The 17,341-nt window shown below is 35.6% G+C and overlaps 1 protein-coding gene across 5 annotated transcripts; it reads left to right on the top strand.

Annotated features, from left to right (window-relative positions):
- The first annotated feature begins 2,274 nt into the window (after nucleotides 1-2,274).
- On the top strand, nucleotides 2,275-16,781 carry LOC131875435 (sugar transporter ERD6-like 4). Of its 5 annotated transcripts, none has more exons than XR_009372282.1 (18): nucleotides 2,275-2,605; nucleotides 10,448-10,510; nucleotides 10,604-10,693; nucleotides 10,833-10,892; nucleotides 11,076-11,141; nucleotides 11,692-11,757; nucleotides 11,891-11,966; nucleotides 12,086-12,150; nucleotides 12,274-12,366; nucleotides 12,674-12,754; nucleotides 14,118-14,202; nucleotides 14,558-14,604; nucleotides 14,729-14,771; nucleotides 14,903-14,962; nucleotides 15,168-15,224; nucleotides 15,343-15,402; nucleotides 15,830-15,944; nucleotides 16,064-16,085. XR_009372282.1 is itself a non-coding variant. In XM_059219698.1 (18 exons), the coding sequence occupies exons 1-18, from the start codon at nucleotides 2,396-2,398 to the stop codon at nucleotides 16,174-16,176; spliced, it is 1,437 nt and encodes a 478-aa protein (XP_059075681.1). In that variant the 5' UTR covers nucleotides 2,275-2,395; the 3' UTR covers nucleotides 16,177-16,604. The 5 variants fall into 5 exon arrangements, 4 of the variants coding, with proteins under 4 accessions (XP_059075681.1, XP_059075680.1, XP_059075683.1 ...); XM_059219698.1 differs by having other exon boundaries at nucleotides 14,916-14,962; nucleotides 16,064-16,604; XM_059219697.1 differs by having other exon boundaries at nucleotides 14,729-14,791; nucleotides 16,064-16,604.
- Nucleotides 16,782-17,341: the final 560 nt, after the last annotated feature.

The following is a 17,341-nucleotide window of genomic DNA, read 5'->3' as shown; positions in this document are numbered from 1 at the left end:
TGAATAAAGTATAAACTAATTAAATTATGAAAATTATTATTAATTAATAATGTAATGTAATATGGATAATTTGTGGTAAATGGATAAATTGTGATGATTAATAAATGATAAGTGGTAATGATGATGAATTAAGGGTCAACTATTAGGGGAATAATTCAGTGAAAATTTTAGTGTCCATAAACCTCTTGTCATTTCAGACCTTAGATCCCATCTAAAACAAAACACTTTATTATGTTGTTGCATCACTCCCATGTTTTAGGTTAGCATGAAAACATAGTCATGTAACGCCATTTGCTCACACTTTAACTTACAAATTGCTAGGAATTGTGAAAAACATGTATTGAAATTGTTGCAATTATTAATCGTTTGAACTACATGTGTGTGGGAAGATTGGAATATATTGGGTTGATGTGGAGGAGACAGTTGCAATCTTTTTAGACTAGAGGTGTGATTTCTATCTTGATGGGGCTCAAGAATACATGGGGCAACAAGCTACGTTAGAGCAAGAAATATTGACCTCAAAGTGATTTTGAATATCTTGGATAGTAAATTGCACTTTAAAGGCCATGAATTCATGAGAAAACCTTATTACAAGATTCTTCATTTTTAGATTCTTCTTAATTTTCCTAGAGTCCTTTATCGAGTTGGTATTGATGACATATGCCTTACCATGGCATTATCTACCCATGAGTTAAAAGGGCTTTTGCTCATTTGATGACCAATGGATAAGTCTACTACGCATTCAATAGATATGAATAATATTATGGAGTCCATATATTAATAAATATAAAATATAATATATAACTAAATTTTATGTAGTTAATGTTGTAAAAAAATTCTTTTTAATGACACGAGTTGGCTATATTATGAGCAAATGATACAACTTGAGATTAAAGGGATAAGCCGATGATTTGCATATGGAGATAATAAGGAGCCCGAGGCAATAATGAGCTTGGAATCACTAGAGCAGTTTTACAACAATATTATACGTTTGCAAAGATTCCTTCCACCCAATATTTGTATCATGACACCAAGATTGAGATGATAAAGCTTTCAACAATACATAAAATCCATACCTACTAGTGAATGATCCTCAATAGTACTCCTCTCCCATGTCCATTTGAATTAGATGTTGAAGTCTATATGCTCTATAATAGCTCTTTTATTGTAGCAAGATTATCAATAAAAATAAAGCCTCTACCCTTTTTATGAATTTGTTGTACAATAATGTAGCAATACCCAATTGATCCTGATCTAAAAGTAATGCATGTCAAAATGTTGCCCTTGAGAGATAATGCCAATAATCTAAGATCCATATCGAACGTTACAACACGATGTATCGCACAAATATTTGCTACATCTTGAATGTGGTCAACAAGTGATACAATCATCTCAATAGAAAATAGGGAGTCCTTTAAGAGATGATTTGGAAATATTTCCCACATTTACAAACATATACCACTGATTTGGGTATGATCAAGTTAGATTAAGTTAATCATTTATATGCATAAACATGTTATTTACACGCTATTCATTACATTTCAGACAAATAGATCAAGATGAGTCAAAACATAAAACATATATACTTTTCACCCTTACACATAGCTTGTTACCTTATTATAACTCAACTCACAAAAATGGTAAACTTACATAACGTCTTTGAATTTTGAAATTAACATTTCTACTAATTAATTGGAGATTTGAATTCACTCTAACATTTTTAATAAACCCTTAAGAGTTTTAAAATTAACATATCTATTAATTAATTGCAAAATTTTGATTCAGCATAACATTCATTTTTTATAAACCCTCAGAAATTCAAAATTAACATATCCATTAATTAATTGAAGATTTGGATTCATTATAACATTTTTAATAAAAATTCCTTCGACCAGATCATTCTCTATAAACAGCCACACTTATTTGATAAGTGGATTTTGGGAGGAAAAACATGTGAAATTAGTCTATCTGTCCCTACTTCATGGACCTACTAACTGCTCATGCAAGTCGTTTACCCAATACTCATGATTGAAACGTATTTGGCAACCAGTTCAGTTGCGTATCTCAACGAAACTAACAAATTTGAGGAATCTTGCCTAAGTCCAAAATCACGAGCTGGATAGATGGAGACAAGACTTTGACTGACCGTTTTTTTATTTAAATTTAATTTTCAAAATGATAGCAACATACCATCGAAAAATGGCAATATTCCTACCTACATGAATGAAATATGTTGAAATTATTGATATGTTCTTTTGTAATTCACCTACCAAGGCTATGCACAAACTCTATGTAGAATTACAAATTTATGCAGTTCAGTTGGTTTTGTTATATATTTTGTTCATTTATTTAGATTTTTAGTAAGCTTTTCATTTGGGCTGTCATTGAGCTGAAAATGAGTTTTAATGGGGATTTGGAGACTCATGAAGATGTAAAGAGACCATTGATTCATAAACTAAATAGTTGGTATAGCAATTCCAGGATTATCATTGAGAAAGGTGGCAACAGCAGTCAAGTTCCAGGGGTTACTTCCAAAGGAAGTTCTACTAGTGCTGTACCATGTACACTTATTGTAGCTTTGGGTCCTCTGCAATTTGGGTTCGCAGTAAGTTTTATTCTCTTTGATGTAACCAGTCATTTTGAGGAGAGTGTATTCATCTGCTCTCTTTCATTTGTACAATTACTTGTTTTATTTTTCTTCTTGATGTTTTCAAGCTGTTAATTATAACAGCCACAGGGAAATGTGCACAATGAGGGTTAGAACATTTGTTTTCTGGGTTGGTTTAGAATCTTAGATGCCAAGCAGCATTTCATTTTATCCTTATGTATTGGTCAATTGTAATCCTCATGAATGCATTATCAGGCTTAAAACCCATTTCCATTGGAAATTTATCCACACAATCAAGTCAAAGGCACATGCTAGGTTTTTTTTTCATTCTGCTAAAAATTGCTTGCAACTTGCGCTCAATGTTGTCTGAGAGTGGAATATAAAGCAAATGTTAGAAGCTTAATTCCTCCCAATTTTCCTGTATAGGGGGTTTTATCCAGTGAGGCCGTTACCTTAGAAGCTAAGTAAGAGCCTACTAGGGATTTCCCTCTGGGACTCACACCAGGTAGCTCCATTAAGCTTAGAAGCTACGAACAAGGAGTTTCTGTTCTGTCAAAAAAATTCTCACTCAGCCTTGACTTGTCCATGTGTGGTATGGTATTACTTAAAGGCCACTAAGTGGACTCTTCTATTCTTCACGTTATGAGAGAGGAGTAGATGAATTAGTTATTAATTGATTTAGGTACAGTGCTTTAATGGTAGTAAAGCTAGTTTCAACTTTTGCTTCTCTTCCTGACTCCTTACTAAGAGCTCAAACTAATAAAAAATCAGTCTTAATTGGATATTTTGTCATTGTTTTATTTCTTCACTTTTTCTCTCTAAAAATTTAAGATAGCTTCAAGAATCAAAATCAGTTTTTCTTCATCACCAAGTGGGGCAGTTTTAACGAAGGTATAATTTGACTTTTTAAAGCTCTCTTTCTTGCAGTGGTTGTAGATTTTACTAAACAATGTGCTGCCCATATTATTTGTCCATTCCTACATCTTTCCATTCTTTTTGTTGTTATAACTCTAGACGCTCCCTCAATAATGCCTTGTAACACTCATCTTTACCCTATAATTTGAACCTTAATTCCATCCTTTGATAATTTTGTGTAAACTATCCCAAAGAGTGTAGCCATTGCACTCCTAAAACCACATCAGTTTTCCTATACCCATCAAATAGAACTCATCTTGCATCTTGTGTCTACCAAGGGTAACCTCCAATTGTTGAATTTCCTACTGCTTGGAAAGGTAAAACCGTCTACCACTATAACATTGAATCCATTGAAATCTTCTATTTGTAAACCTCTTGTAGCAACTAATCTTTCAACGATGAAATTTTGTGTCGCTTCACCATCAATTAGGACCCCTGGTACTTGAAAAGGATGATATATAGGAGCACCTGACAAGGTTGCAAGTGTGCATTTTGAACATTCAATTTCTTCTTTAGTTCAACATTTAACTACTTTGGGTTCTGATTCTTCCTGCTCATCCGACATTCCTTCTATGTAATCTACTTGACCTTTTCCCAAACAACAGTGTCCAAGTTGCCACGGCTTTCTACAAGAAAACCACAGTTTGCTTCTGCGTAGCTCATTTTTGGTCACTTGATTAAAATTACTCTTGATGGTAATGCTTTTTGAGAAAAACCCTTTTGAAAAGTCTCTAGATTCAGCCCTATAAGAGGATTTTCCCGAAAGAATTTTTATTCTTGGCAACGGAATTCTCTAAATTCAAAGCTCTTTTGATATTTTCTTGAAGGGTTAAAGGATCAAATGCTTTAATTAAACTCCTAAGAGTTCAATTAGTGCGATGATAAAAAAAATGGTTAATCTTCTTTCTGAAACATGGAGCACCATTACTAATAATCTTTGGAATTCTTCTACATAATTCTCCACCATCCCTTCTTGCTTTAATTGTGCCAATTCTCTAAAATGAACTTTTGGATCCTTTCTATTGGATCTCTCACTTAACCTTTTGCAGGATTCATCATTTGTGTTTATTAGCTTGTGACCTTGGGTAACCAACCCATGGTACCACCATTCATGAGCTGATCCTTCCAATGTAAGGTTGTGTTGATGTGTTTTTTATGCACATGCGAACACAGAATAAAATACCTAAAGGTACCTTATCCTCTCTTGAGCAAAGTTTCTCGACTGCTGAAGATCTCGCCGAAGGATCAGTCGAGGCAATTCCAAGGTTCTTGTTTGTAGGTTCTCTACTCGTGGATAAGCTCTCTGTTGTATGATGTGATTTTGCTGGAATCACAAGGGGACTTACACTTGACGACCTAAACGTCTGATTTGCTTTGAATATTACCGGAACACAGGATTTCACTAGCCTAGATTTTGAAAAAAAAGAAAAAGGATGAGGGCGAGGAAAGGATCTAATTCTGACACTAAGAATGTAGGAGCAATGAATAACCTTTGGTGAAATTCTAACTAAGTCTTGTTTTGACATCCCGGGACCATCTCCACAAGGTTAGTGCGATCTTCGGAAGAAAGCTTTATGATGTTCAGATCATCGCTATAAGCATAGACACCATCAGGTTGATGCATATCAGTGAAGAAGAGACAATTGAAGTTAAGCTTAAGCTGAATGATTCCAGTTGACTACACAAGGCAAGTCTGCAATCAACAAACTGCTAGTCGTATGGATATACAAATTTCACCATCAATCAAACACATTTCTTCCACTCATCTAATAACATGAAATCAAATCTGAGAAGTATAAAGACCATGCAAATCGTTGAATCGACATTCACCATTTCTTCAATGAAGTTTTACAAGTCTTTTACAACAAAATCTTGGCAACAATCTTTGCCTTCTCTTGCTATTCTACTCTAATTGCTATTCTATCAACTGACTATTCACTATTAGCTAACTATTCACCTACTATCAACTATTGACTAACTATTATTAGCCTTTACAAAATGAGGAGCCAGGGCTTATATAGCACCCTTAATACAATTCGATGGCTCAGATCAACTTGAGATCAATGGCCGAGATTTTACAATGAAAACCCTAATTAGGGTTTGTTACAACAAACTCAATTTTGGCCAATGAAATAATTGCATTATTTGGACACATGTCTTCTCTGGAATATTCGACCAATGGATAGTCGGGGTAGGTACATTGAAGTTTGTGTCATCTTTGATGAGTCAGGTACATTGAATCTGGACACGCTGAGGTGGACCAACCCAACTGGAGGAGTGATGACTGGGATGCCACCTTGTCTGACACTTGGTTGATGCTCAATTTGGTGATGCTAAGAAGCTAACTTTAGTTAACTCTTCTAAAACTATCTATTTCTCCAACGGACCCTTGCTCTGACCTCCTTTGTCTTTGATGTGCAGGATGGATGGTGTACCTTTCCTTCGAATGCAGGACTGGAAGAGGTCGTCCCTGATGATGCTGGACCAGAGAAGGTCGTCCTTGTTGATGCTGGATTGGAGAAGATCGTCCTTGTTGATGCTGGACTGGAGAAGGTCGTCCTTGTCTTGGCATGATCTTCTTTCATCTGTAAAACAAATCAAAAGATGATTAAGGACACATAATAAATTCATTTCAACATAGTATTTCACACCTTAAATCATCAACAAAAGATATTAAAATGAAGTTAGTTCAAGACTCTTTCCAAGGACAGGCCCTATAAGAATTTCGCCCTGGACCCTTTGGAAGGGTCAGGAGCGAATTTTGCATTCCTGGCTCATTTAGACCTCCTTTCAACACTACCTCACAATTAGCTCCTCGCCTGGCCCCAACAAGGTGAAAAATAGCAATTTCAAAGGATTTCGCCCTAGACCCTTTGGAAGGGTCAGGAGCGATTTTCTTGATTAGGCCTCAATTCCCCCATTTTTTCACTCCAAAATCCTTCGGAAGGTGAGCATATGCTTGTTTTAGTCCAACAAAGTCTAGGGATCCATCCTTTTATCTTCTCACATGGGCAAATTAGGTGATAATGAGAATTTCGCTCTAGACCCTTTGGAAGGGTCAGGAGCGAAATTCCTTCTTTAGGCTTTATTTTACACTTCCTTTACTTCAATTCACCCTACAAGGCAAGAATATCTCACCCCAGCCTCAACCATGCCATAGGTATCAACATTTTAGCTTCACTCAAGGGAAAAATGGTTGATTTGGAGAATTTCGCCCTGGACCCTTTGGAAGGGTCAGGAGCGAAATTCTCATTTGGCTTCAAAATTTGCATTCTTGGCGACCAAAATTCACTCTAAGGCAATCCAAATGACCTCTCTCACCCTTGTCCAGGTTTGACTTTGCTCAAATTTTGGAAGAAAAGACGGTTTTTAGGATTTTCGCTCTGGACCCTTTAGAAGGGTCAGGAGCAAATTTCTTGGTTTGGGCTAATTTCCATCATTTTCAACACCAATTAACTTCAAAAGGCAAGAACATGTCTCCTCGCACCCATCCAAGCCATGAAAACCTAACATTTGACTAGACTTGCAAGGAAAATAGGTGGTTTCAAGATTTTCGCTCTGGACCCTTTGGAAGGGTCAGGAGTGAAAATCACTTTTTGGCTCAATTCCTTCAAGTTTGATAATAATTGGCAATTTGGAGTCACTCCTAAGGCCTTCTTTAATCATGATCCACACTAGATTTGGCATGAAATTAAGGGAAAAGATAGGTTTTGCACAATTTCGCCCTAGACCCTCTGGAAGGGTCAAGAGCGAATTTCCCTTTCTAGCCCAAAATCATAATTTTTTGAGACAACAATCAATTTAAGGACAATCTCAAGGGCATCCCTCACCTTGGTCTAGGCATGGCTTGGTACAAATTTTGGAGAAAATGATGGGTTTTAGGATTTTCGCTCTGGACCCTTTGGAAGGGTCAGGAGCGAAAATCTTGTTTTAGGCTTATTCCTCCATCATTTCAACTTGAATTCACCTCAAAAGGCTAGAAAACACTTCTCCTCTCACGTCCAACCCAAGTTTGACTTGATTTTGCAAGGAGAAAAGGTGATTTTAAGATTTTTCGCTCTGGACCCTTTGGAAGGGTCGGGAGCAAAAATCATGATTTGACCTTGATTCTTGCTTTTTTCAACTCTAATTTTCTTTGGGAGGCAAACATAGGCTACTCTCCTTTCATCTCCATCTTGGTCTTGACTTTAGCAAAGGGGAAAATGAGTGTTTTCAAGAATTTTGCTCTGGACCCTTTGGAAGGGTCAGGAGCGAAATTTCTATTCTAGGCTCAATTCACCTTCAAACTGACTTGACTTTGTCTTAGACTCGATCCTAGATCCATTTCCTTCCATATCCTTGCAAACTTGCTCGACCACTCTTTGACTTAGGCGAGATCTTGTGTCTTTGGTGAATTTTCGCTCTGGAACCTTTGGAAGGGTCAAGAGCGAAAATTGAAATTCGCTTTGGACCCTTTGGAAGGGTCAGGAGCGAATTTTGACATTTTAGCCTCTTCGTCAGGATTATTTTATGGAATATAACATTTATGTATAAGTGCTTTCTTATACTTTAAGTTATATTCCATATATACTTCCAAGATGTTTGAGAGTGGTTTCGGACCTCCAGGAGTTATATTGCAAAATCTAGTTTTTGGAGGATTCTTCAATTTTCCAGACTTAGCCAAATTTCAGGATCAGGACATTCCAGACTTAGCCAAATTTTAGGGCATTTGAAGATCAGGATGACATTCCAGACTTCATCACTCACCGACTTGACCTAGCTTAAGCAGAGCCTGCTATCCAACGATCCCCTCGACAGCACTCATCCTGCAAAAGCTAACAGACAAAACCCTAAAAGACCTAGAAAACAAACCCTAGAAAGCAAAAAGCAGGGGTCCCCATTTGCAATGGGGCGATGTGTGAATACATCACAATAGGTTGCAAATTTGATGGCATCTTCCTTGATCATTGGTTTCAATGATAGATATGTATCTAATTTCTACCCATACACAAGCAATACTCTTATTAGACCCATCAAATGTAAATAATGTTAACTTACCCAAAAGCTTCATTATCGATCCATTTCTTCCTCTTGTCATATTTATGTAATTTGTGAGATACATTCCTTCTTCAATTTCTCTACAGAGATTTCTATATACTACATAACAAGCAGTGATATCATTTTGTACTGAATTTTTTGCTTCTTCAGTGGCAACTTCTTCTCCCCTTTGAATGAATGTGTGAAGGGGTCTATCCACAGACCCAAACTTGTTTCTTTGTGTGTAAGTTTTCTTGCTCATTATCGTTATCATTAAAAGTTTCCTACTATCTTGATTATTGGAATTTTCTACTTTATGGAGGGCTGGTCTATAGAGGATAGGAGACAACTCTCTCCGGAGTTGTCACAGATGCTGGATCAACTTGTTGAACAAGATAAGTCTTTGTAGTTTCTCTTTGTTGGGCGGTTGGCCTTCTTTTGCTGTAATTCTTGTCTATTTTGAATAAATTTTTACCCCCTTTATTGGTAACAATGCATAATCATAAGATCAAATTTTCTATCTATTTCATTTGCATAATCACAGTTGTCATTTTCTTTAAACATTTTTACTTCTATTGTTTCAGAATCCAAAGGGACTTCGATCACTTTGTCCTTAGAATCTGATGTTTTTCTTCGTTCTTTTTGATAATATTAGCTGACTCTGTCACTTGAATTGCATATGAATGCAGGCTGGCTAGATCTAACTTTGATACCATTTGTAATGTCCCCTTCAAATTTTATCTTGTTTTCTTTAATTATAATAAACCTTAAAATGTATCTCAGAAAATATAGAACCAATCGTCTTATCTCTGCTGTTAATCTTCCTCTGATCTGCAGTGATCTCTCTTCATTTAAATTCCTTTGATATGTCTTTGAGTCTGTCTGAATCAAGGGTTTCGTCCACTAACTTGGTGATGGAAATTAAGGGATTTCCATCCTTTAATTTCAAACCTTGGGGGGTTTCAACCTCAGGTTGCTGAACTACAGTTCACGTTCCACAAGGAGTAATAATATAAAATATCTTCACAAAAATTGGTGTCTCCTTCTCCGTGATTGATCTTATATTACTTTTTCTTTAATAGACATAATTCTTCACATGCCTTCTGACTTTATTAAAACTAAACTTCACTTTAATTTCAGTTTTATTATTATTAATCTTTCCTTAAGAAATAGCAGGCATCCTTCAACTTCAGCACTGCGTGCTAAGTAAATTCCAATTATTTTAGGACTGCCAATGCCCAGCATTACCAAATAGCATTTGTTTTATTGTAACGAAGGGACATTACAACCTGCAACAAGCACAGTTAAGAATGAGAATAGCATGCGTCTTACAAGTTCCAAGTATTACTAGATATAGAATAGTAAAATATTTTTCATATAAACAATCATATGATGCTACAATATTAACAATTTAAAAGAACAAAAAATAATTCCCGTGATGAATTGTACCATATAAAGTGTGTGAACAATGGTACTTTCCAGTTATGTTTCTGGCATTGATTGAAATTATTTCAAGTAAGTCTTGGCAAACTTGTGTGTGAGAGTTGGCTCAAATCTCATAAATATCTCGTTGTTATTTATTATGTTCAATTTCTAGAATTAAATCCATCTATTAAAACCTAATCCAAAAAGAATGAATATTTAGACTATAATTTCTTACATTGTTTATAAAAGGAATAAAAAATAAGTGTAAGAGAGAAAATCACCATGCAAACAATTTGTTTCTCACATAAAAAGTGGATCTAATCTTGTTGTGCACTTTCTCCTCTCAAACAGGACCTGGACAACTTATTTAAACATTCTAAATATCTCTCATATTTCAAAATATGAAATAGGATAATAATATTGCTGAATTGACATTTGGAAGATGAAAAACCAAGCAAATTGATATTAGTCATCTTGTTGCAGAATGGATATACATCACCTACCGAAAGCGGCATTATGAGCGATCTCAACCTAACCATTGCTGAGGTATGTTGCATTACGCTTAGAGCATTGTATGCACCTCTCTCAGCTAGAATTGAGGATATCAAGCTTACCTTTCTTGATGTTTGGCTTCTACAGTTCTCTTTATTTGGATCACTATCCAATGCCGGGGCAATGATTGGGGCTATGGTCAGTGGACTACTTGCTGATTATCTTGGAAGAAAAGGGGTATATTTTAGGATTTCATGATGCTTGAAGGAAAATATAAGTTGATATATAAAAATCAATTTGTTCCTTTCAATCTTATTTGATGTAAGATGCCCCTTTTACAAGTTCTGATCTTTTTTGGAGATTTCTCTTTACACAGGCACTGGTAGTAGCCTCAATACCCAATATTCTAGGGTGGATAGCCATTTCTTTGGCAAAGGCAAGTTGCACTATTGCAGTACTTCCATAGATGATTTCTGTGTCATATAGGCATGACCTACAAAAAAATAGTCCCAGAATTATGGCATGCATGTTTCTGAGTTAAGCATCCGAACATCTGTAACTCACATATGAAAAGTTTATATTTTATTATTTTAATTTCATTATTGCCATCTCAGTGCAGGATTCTTCAGTTTTGTATATAGGTAGGTCATTGACAGGCTTGGGAGTAGGAATCATGTCATTTACTGTAAGTTCATTGATTCATCACTACCCTTTACAATAAGTTAAAATCTTCTGTCATTATGTTTTCCCTCCATCGTGAAATTTATAACTTGTACTTTCCAGTCAATTCTTATTATTCGCATAGAGAAATATGTTTCTCAGCGTAATTTCTAATTAAAAATTCACTAAAGATGATTTCTAAGAACAAATGGAAAATTATCGCTTGCCACAACAGTATTCAGATATTTACTTAAAAAGCTTTCCTGCATGGAAAACAAAGTTCGAAGGTGATCTTCCTAGACACATTTAAAGCTGAACTCCTTGTCAAATTGTGAGATGCAAATTGAGTTATCTCATCAAAAACTTCAAACAATATAAATTCCTTAATACCAGACATTTGTCTGTATTGGTCAGATATTTTACACTCCCATATTGCACTGCTTCTCTTCATTTTGATGTTAGCCAATAAAAAATTTCCATGACTAATAACAGTGAACAATCTTTGGAGTTATGAGGAAGAAAAATGGCCTAGATATTCATGTAATTGTCTACATTGTATGTTATGATATTTCCAGGTGCCTGTGTATATTGCTGATATAGCTCCTAAACACTTGCGTGGAGGTCTTGGCACAGTCAACATGGTAAGAACTTAACCCATTATCAGTATTTGCTGAGAACTCAACCTTTATACTGGCCTTAAACGTAACATATGGTCAATGATATTCATTTGCAAAGTCCAAGTTGTAATAAATTAAGAAACTACTTGTGAAACAGCTTTCCGTAACAATTGGTATATTCGTGGTATATCTATTGGGAATGTTCATTTCCTGGAGACATCTTGCAATTGCAGGTATATCTGTGGAAATTATATGAAAGAGAGGAGAAGGTATAATTTAAATCATTTTGTTAAAATTTCATGGAGTAGTTGCCAAATAATGCTCACCTTCCCAGTATTTTATGGCTATGCAGGTGCAGTTCCCTGTAGTTTATTGGTTCTTGGGCTCTTTTTAATCCCGGAAGCTCCAAGATGGCTGGTATGCTTCAATGAAGTTAGATTCTAGATTTTAATGCGGTGTTAAATTTCAATAATGAAGAGATTGAGAGTTTTCACCATCATTAAAACTCATCCTGGATAATCTGTGTTTATGGGCATACAGGCTAAGATTGGTAAAGATTTAGACTTTGAAGCTTCCTTAAAAATCCTTCGTGGGTTGGACTCTGATGTTTCAATTGAGGCAGCTGAAATTAGGGTAATTCTTTCACCTAAAATATTATCTTCCATTCATTTCCTTTACACCATATCCTTACTGTTCTATCAAAGTAAAAACAGAACAAAAAATCCATAATCTTCTTTTTGGCTTTGCATTGGGTGGTCCAAGCAGAAAGAAACATCTTGTACCAATTTTTCTTTACCAGACCACCCTTGTAAATACCTTAGCATTTAATCTCCTCAAATGAGCTATTCATTTACTAGAGCAAACCTCCAAGTGGGAATTGGCAGTTGTTTTCATGAATGAGCCTTTGCTACAATTAATCTGAAAATTTGCTGTGCTTTAGAGTGCAATGGAGCTTAACAGGAAAGAATCAAAAATCAAATTGTCCGAGTTATGCCAGCGGAGATATGCATTCCCTCTTACTGTAAGCATTCTTACATGACCCTGTGAAAACAGGAATCTGCAATACATTCACTATGTTTTGCACATCTCTAATTTTGCAGGAAATTGTATATGAAATCTTTCTATGCTTCTGGTTAAGATGTTGGTGGAGTTGTTTATAAGATAGTGATGATTTAAGGCTAAGGCTTTGTCAGATGTCAACAAAATGGAATGTCAGAGGGACTACACCTTTGGTTATTTCTGCCGTATTTTTGTCTAAATGTTTCGTCCAAATTTGTCTCTAACTTGTATTCTCCAAATGAAGTTTATTGCAGTTCATTATTATTCTTTTATCTTCCATCCAGTAACTTGAACACTAACTAATGTACGTATAGATGGCACCCACAAATCACTATAATCAGTATGCAACACATTTTTTTCAGAACATCTGAGCATGTGGCTCTTAATTTTGTCAATCTCCATCTCCTCTGTGTAAGTACTCAATGGGGGCTTAGTTCATGAGTTTGAAATCCCCCATCTCCCTTCTATTATCTTTTAAATTCCAGAGAAACAATTACGATTGACATCTTAAGCATTGCCTGCACCAGATTAATATGAAGATGTTCTTCTTTTATTATTAAGCCATATCCTTGTTTGATGAAAAATGTGACCCCAGTTACATAGAAAGAATCACTTCAATCCTTTCCTTTGATACATTGTCTTCAATATACCATGCTTTCCACAATGTTCTACACACTTGATCGTAGTCCTAGAACTCTCATAGTGCATATTAGATTTCCTTTGCTCTAGCATTGATATGTACAATCACTGAAATTATCTCAAAGATGTGGATTGTTTTGGCATGGATTTAATTCATAAGTAATAAGAATTTCTTTGGAATTACAATATTGAAATGTGTTTTGATAATGCAAGTTGTCCAGGTATCAAATATATCCTCCAACAAAGGTGTATTTTCATTATATGTCCATGTTCAAATTCCTTCACATATGTGTGTGTTTCCATTTCTTAGGCACATCATCTTCTCAACTATACCCTTTGTTCCACAGACCAGCAAATCCATGATCCACCAAAGTCCTTTAATTGACAACCTTCAAGTTCTGTTCTGCTAACATGTGGTTAGATGCCCACCTTCTCATTGCAAATTCTACTAGCCACCTTGCTAGTAATCTCTGCTAGAACTGCATCTTCACTAGAATTTCATTTAGCATAGTAGATTTACAAATTTATCCATGAATTACTTAATCTGATTTTCCTCTTTTATGCTTGCTTCATCTGTGTATCCTAATGGTCACCTTTTGAGATCTTAGTTGATTTAAGTGAATTAGCATTTATTGATGGAAATGTACGCTATAAGAGTCTTATTGTTTCAGAATGTTTGCTGTCAGATTGGCATTGGGCTGCTTGTATTGCAGCAGTTGACTGGAATAAGTGGCATCATGTTCTACAATGCTTCCATTTTCAAATCTGCTGGTAAGCTGTTTTAATAAAACTTAATTTTTCTACCAACCAACAGTGGTCCATAACCAACCATTTTAAAACCCATGCATTGCACATACCTCAAAGTACAAAAGATTTGGCAGACAAGAAAGAATGAAATTATGTTAACGTATACAGATGGCAAAAAGTAGGACGGGATTCAAAAGTATATAAAGTTATATGAGGGAAGTACCTGGTCAAAAATTTTAGGACAAGAAGGGGCAGTCCTATATTTGTAGGAAATTTTTAAGTTGAAAATGACTCTCTTGTAAGAGATGTAGAATCTACTTGGGAAATAAATGTGTAATCCAGAATGAAAATCGTAACTAATTTCTAATAAATCCAACAGGTATCTCAGATGCTGATGTTGCCTCCCTTGGACTGGCTGGAGTTCAGGTGATTGTGAAGTTCTAAGCTGGAAGTGCTTCAGCTAATTGCTTGACAAAAGATTTGGAATAAGGCCTTTATCGTTTTTAATACAGAACTAACAGCCTTGATCTTGTATAATGATGTCATATAGATTCTGATGACTGGATTCATTGCATGGCTAATGGACAAGGCTGGTAGGCGTCTTCTCCTCATGGTAAATAAATAAGATACTTATACTAATGCTCTGCTACCACATTGGAAAATCACTACACATTCAACTGAATCCTTGTAAGAGAATTACATGTCATTTCTTTCACTTTGCCAGATCTCATCTGCAGGAATGGCAGCCAGCTTTTTCCTCATAGGGGTTGCATTCTACCTAAAGGTACTCTTTTCAACTACCACAACGTTTCTTTTGTAGCAGATGCAAAACATTTGCAGGCATTAATTTGTGCATTTGCTATGGACAAACAGGAAAAAAGCAAATTCTTATTGTTAACCAACTATTTATGTATTTTGATGACCTGAAGAATGGAACTTAGTAATTCCTCACTTTAAAGTTTGATCTCATGCTTCATGGAATCTTGCAGAATCATGTGCTGGGAGCTTCGTATCTTTCCAGTATTTTGGCTTTAATTGGTTTACTGGTAATCTTGGGAGTCAAGTTAGCTCTCTCTGGTTTTCCGATTTCAATGCAAATGATCACACTTCCATTATAGTCAATGCCTAGTGACCAATTTGACTGATTATTGCTCTTTGACATAGGCTTGCATTATCTCCTACTCTATTGGTATGGGGGCCATCCCATGGATTATTATGTCTGAGGTAATGTGTCTTCTCCAATTTACACTTGAGACATATTTTTGGAAAAGGCTCTGATTTTGGCATATTTTTCAATTTAGAAAATTGAGTTTTACACAGTATAATATTTGGCATTAAAGAAACAATTTGCAAATTTTGAACAAGTGGATGTGATCTAGTGGTTAAAGTGTCATGATTACCATCACCCAAGTAATCATACTTCATGCAAACTCATCAATATAAAAGCGTGTGGGTATGCCTGGTAATGTAGAAATTGGCCTTCTATAATGCTCCGAAACTTTGATCTTATCTTAATATTAACCTTCTTGGTCCAATTTCCCGACATACTAGGCATCCCATCTATGAAAGATTCCATTTAAATTGTTCTGATTTGTGGTTTTATATATGCTCAACTATAAGGCATCCACTCTATTCTACTCTATTACTGCAGATATTTCCTATCAATGTCAAGGGCGTTGCTGGTAGTGTGGCAACATTGGCCAATTTGTCTCTTTCCTGGGCAGTAACAATGACAATAAACTTATTATTAGAATGGAGCAAAACGGGTAACTGTTTAACCAGATCATCAATTCCAATTCGGGAACCTAGGGCAGGTTTCCTTTTTGATGTTTCTATGATCACTGTTATAGGATCACAAACTAAAAGTGAAGTTTGTTCCTTGCAGGAACATTCATGCTGTATGCCCTGTTCAGTGGTCTTACCTTAACCTTTGTAGTACTGTTTGTACCTGAAACTAAAGGAAGAACTCTAGAAGAAATTGAGGCATCACACAGATAAGTTTGGGGCGGTTAGGAACTATCAATAGTACTCTTGGATGATACATTGCTATATAAGCATCAGGTGGCTGTGGTTTGTGTATGCAATAAAATTCATTGGCCATGAAATTGAAAGATAAAGCACCATACATGGAAATATATTTTGTCCTCAAAAATTTGGATCGGCGAGTCGCACTAAATTAGGTGACATCTTTACAGCTGCCCATATATGGAAATCCATGGCCTATTTTGATAAATAAACCTTGACAAAAGGGTTTTATAATGAACTTTTGGGGCATTTATATAGCAATGGATATTTGGTATTGAATAGTGATATATTGTGCTTTAGGCTCTTCAGTTAGCTTAAAATTATTGATTATATGGTCTGTAAGAATTGTACTCCAAATCTTCTGTGTGAAACTAATTCGAACATTTTATTGGTACTCTTTGGTGCAGTTGCGTCATGGAATTTGTACAAGGATAAAATATAAAATTTGGTGTTCACAAGCAATTCTCCGTCAGATTTAAATACTGAAAGAGACTCGAAACTTTTCAATGTGATTTCCCAAATGTTATAGGAAAAACCATGAGTTACAAATCAAACCTACCCTGAAGGTGTAATTTGACTTACAGAGAAACAATTTTATTATTAAATAAAATAGATTCCATTAAGAGCAATTCTCACTTGAGATCTGCATCATTTCATTTTGTTTCTTTATTATTTATTTGACAAATTTCAGATTCCAATATATGGAAGAAGTTACAAATGTTAAAACGCAACAAGGCGGCAGTAGGGTGAGCTGAATCTTTGTAGAGCCCAACAAAATCTGAATTTTTGTTATATTGACGAAGAATGTTTAAAGAGGTATATGATCACAAAGAACATCAAAATAAAAAACAAGAGTTATAATGAAGTCAACACTGCCATCCCAAAAGGGCAACTGTTTACAAAATAACCATCACAGAAAATTCATAAAATGAAAATAAACAAACAGAAGTTTCATTGCGAAAGGTCGATTAGGAAGAGAACCCGGTTGCCTCAAAGTTGCTGCTTTGGACTGAATCCTGACCGTTACCATCCAAATGCTCAATGATGGCTTCAATCTAGGTCTTCAGACTCTTCATATGATTCTCTGTGAGATGCTCCACCCATTTTGGTGATTGAAATGGGGGTGAACAAATCCACT

Source organism: Cryptomeria japonica, chromosome 4 (genome assembly GCF_030272615.1).
Source record: "Cryptomeria japonica chromosome 4, Sugi_1.0, whole genome shotgun sequence".
Classification (NCBI taxonomy): Eukaryota; Viridiplantae; Streptophyta; class Pinopsida; order Cupressales; family Cupressaceae; genus Cryptomeria; species Cryptomeria japonica.
This window is presented reverse-complemented; position numbering and strand designations above follow the sequence as displayed.

What these genes read in the sequence shown, in the direction of transcription:
- LOC131875435 (XM_059219697.1), top strand. Translation starts at nt 2,396, where the DNA reads ATGAGTTTTAATGGGGATTTGGAGACTCATGAAGATGTAAAGAGACCA. An exon ending in TTGAGGCAGCTGAAATTAGG is followed by an intron (nt 12,367 to 12,673) that starts GTAATTCTTTCA and finishes GCTGTGCTTTAG; the next exon opens with AGTGCAATGGAGCTTAACAG. An exon ending in CATGGATTATTATGTCTGAG is followed by an intron (nt 15,403 to 15,829) that starts GTAATGTGTCTT and finishes CTATTACTGCAG; the next exon opens with ATATTTCCTATCAATGTCAA.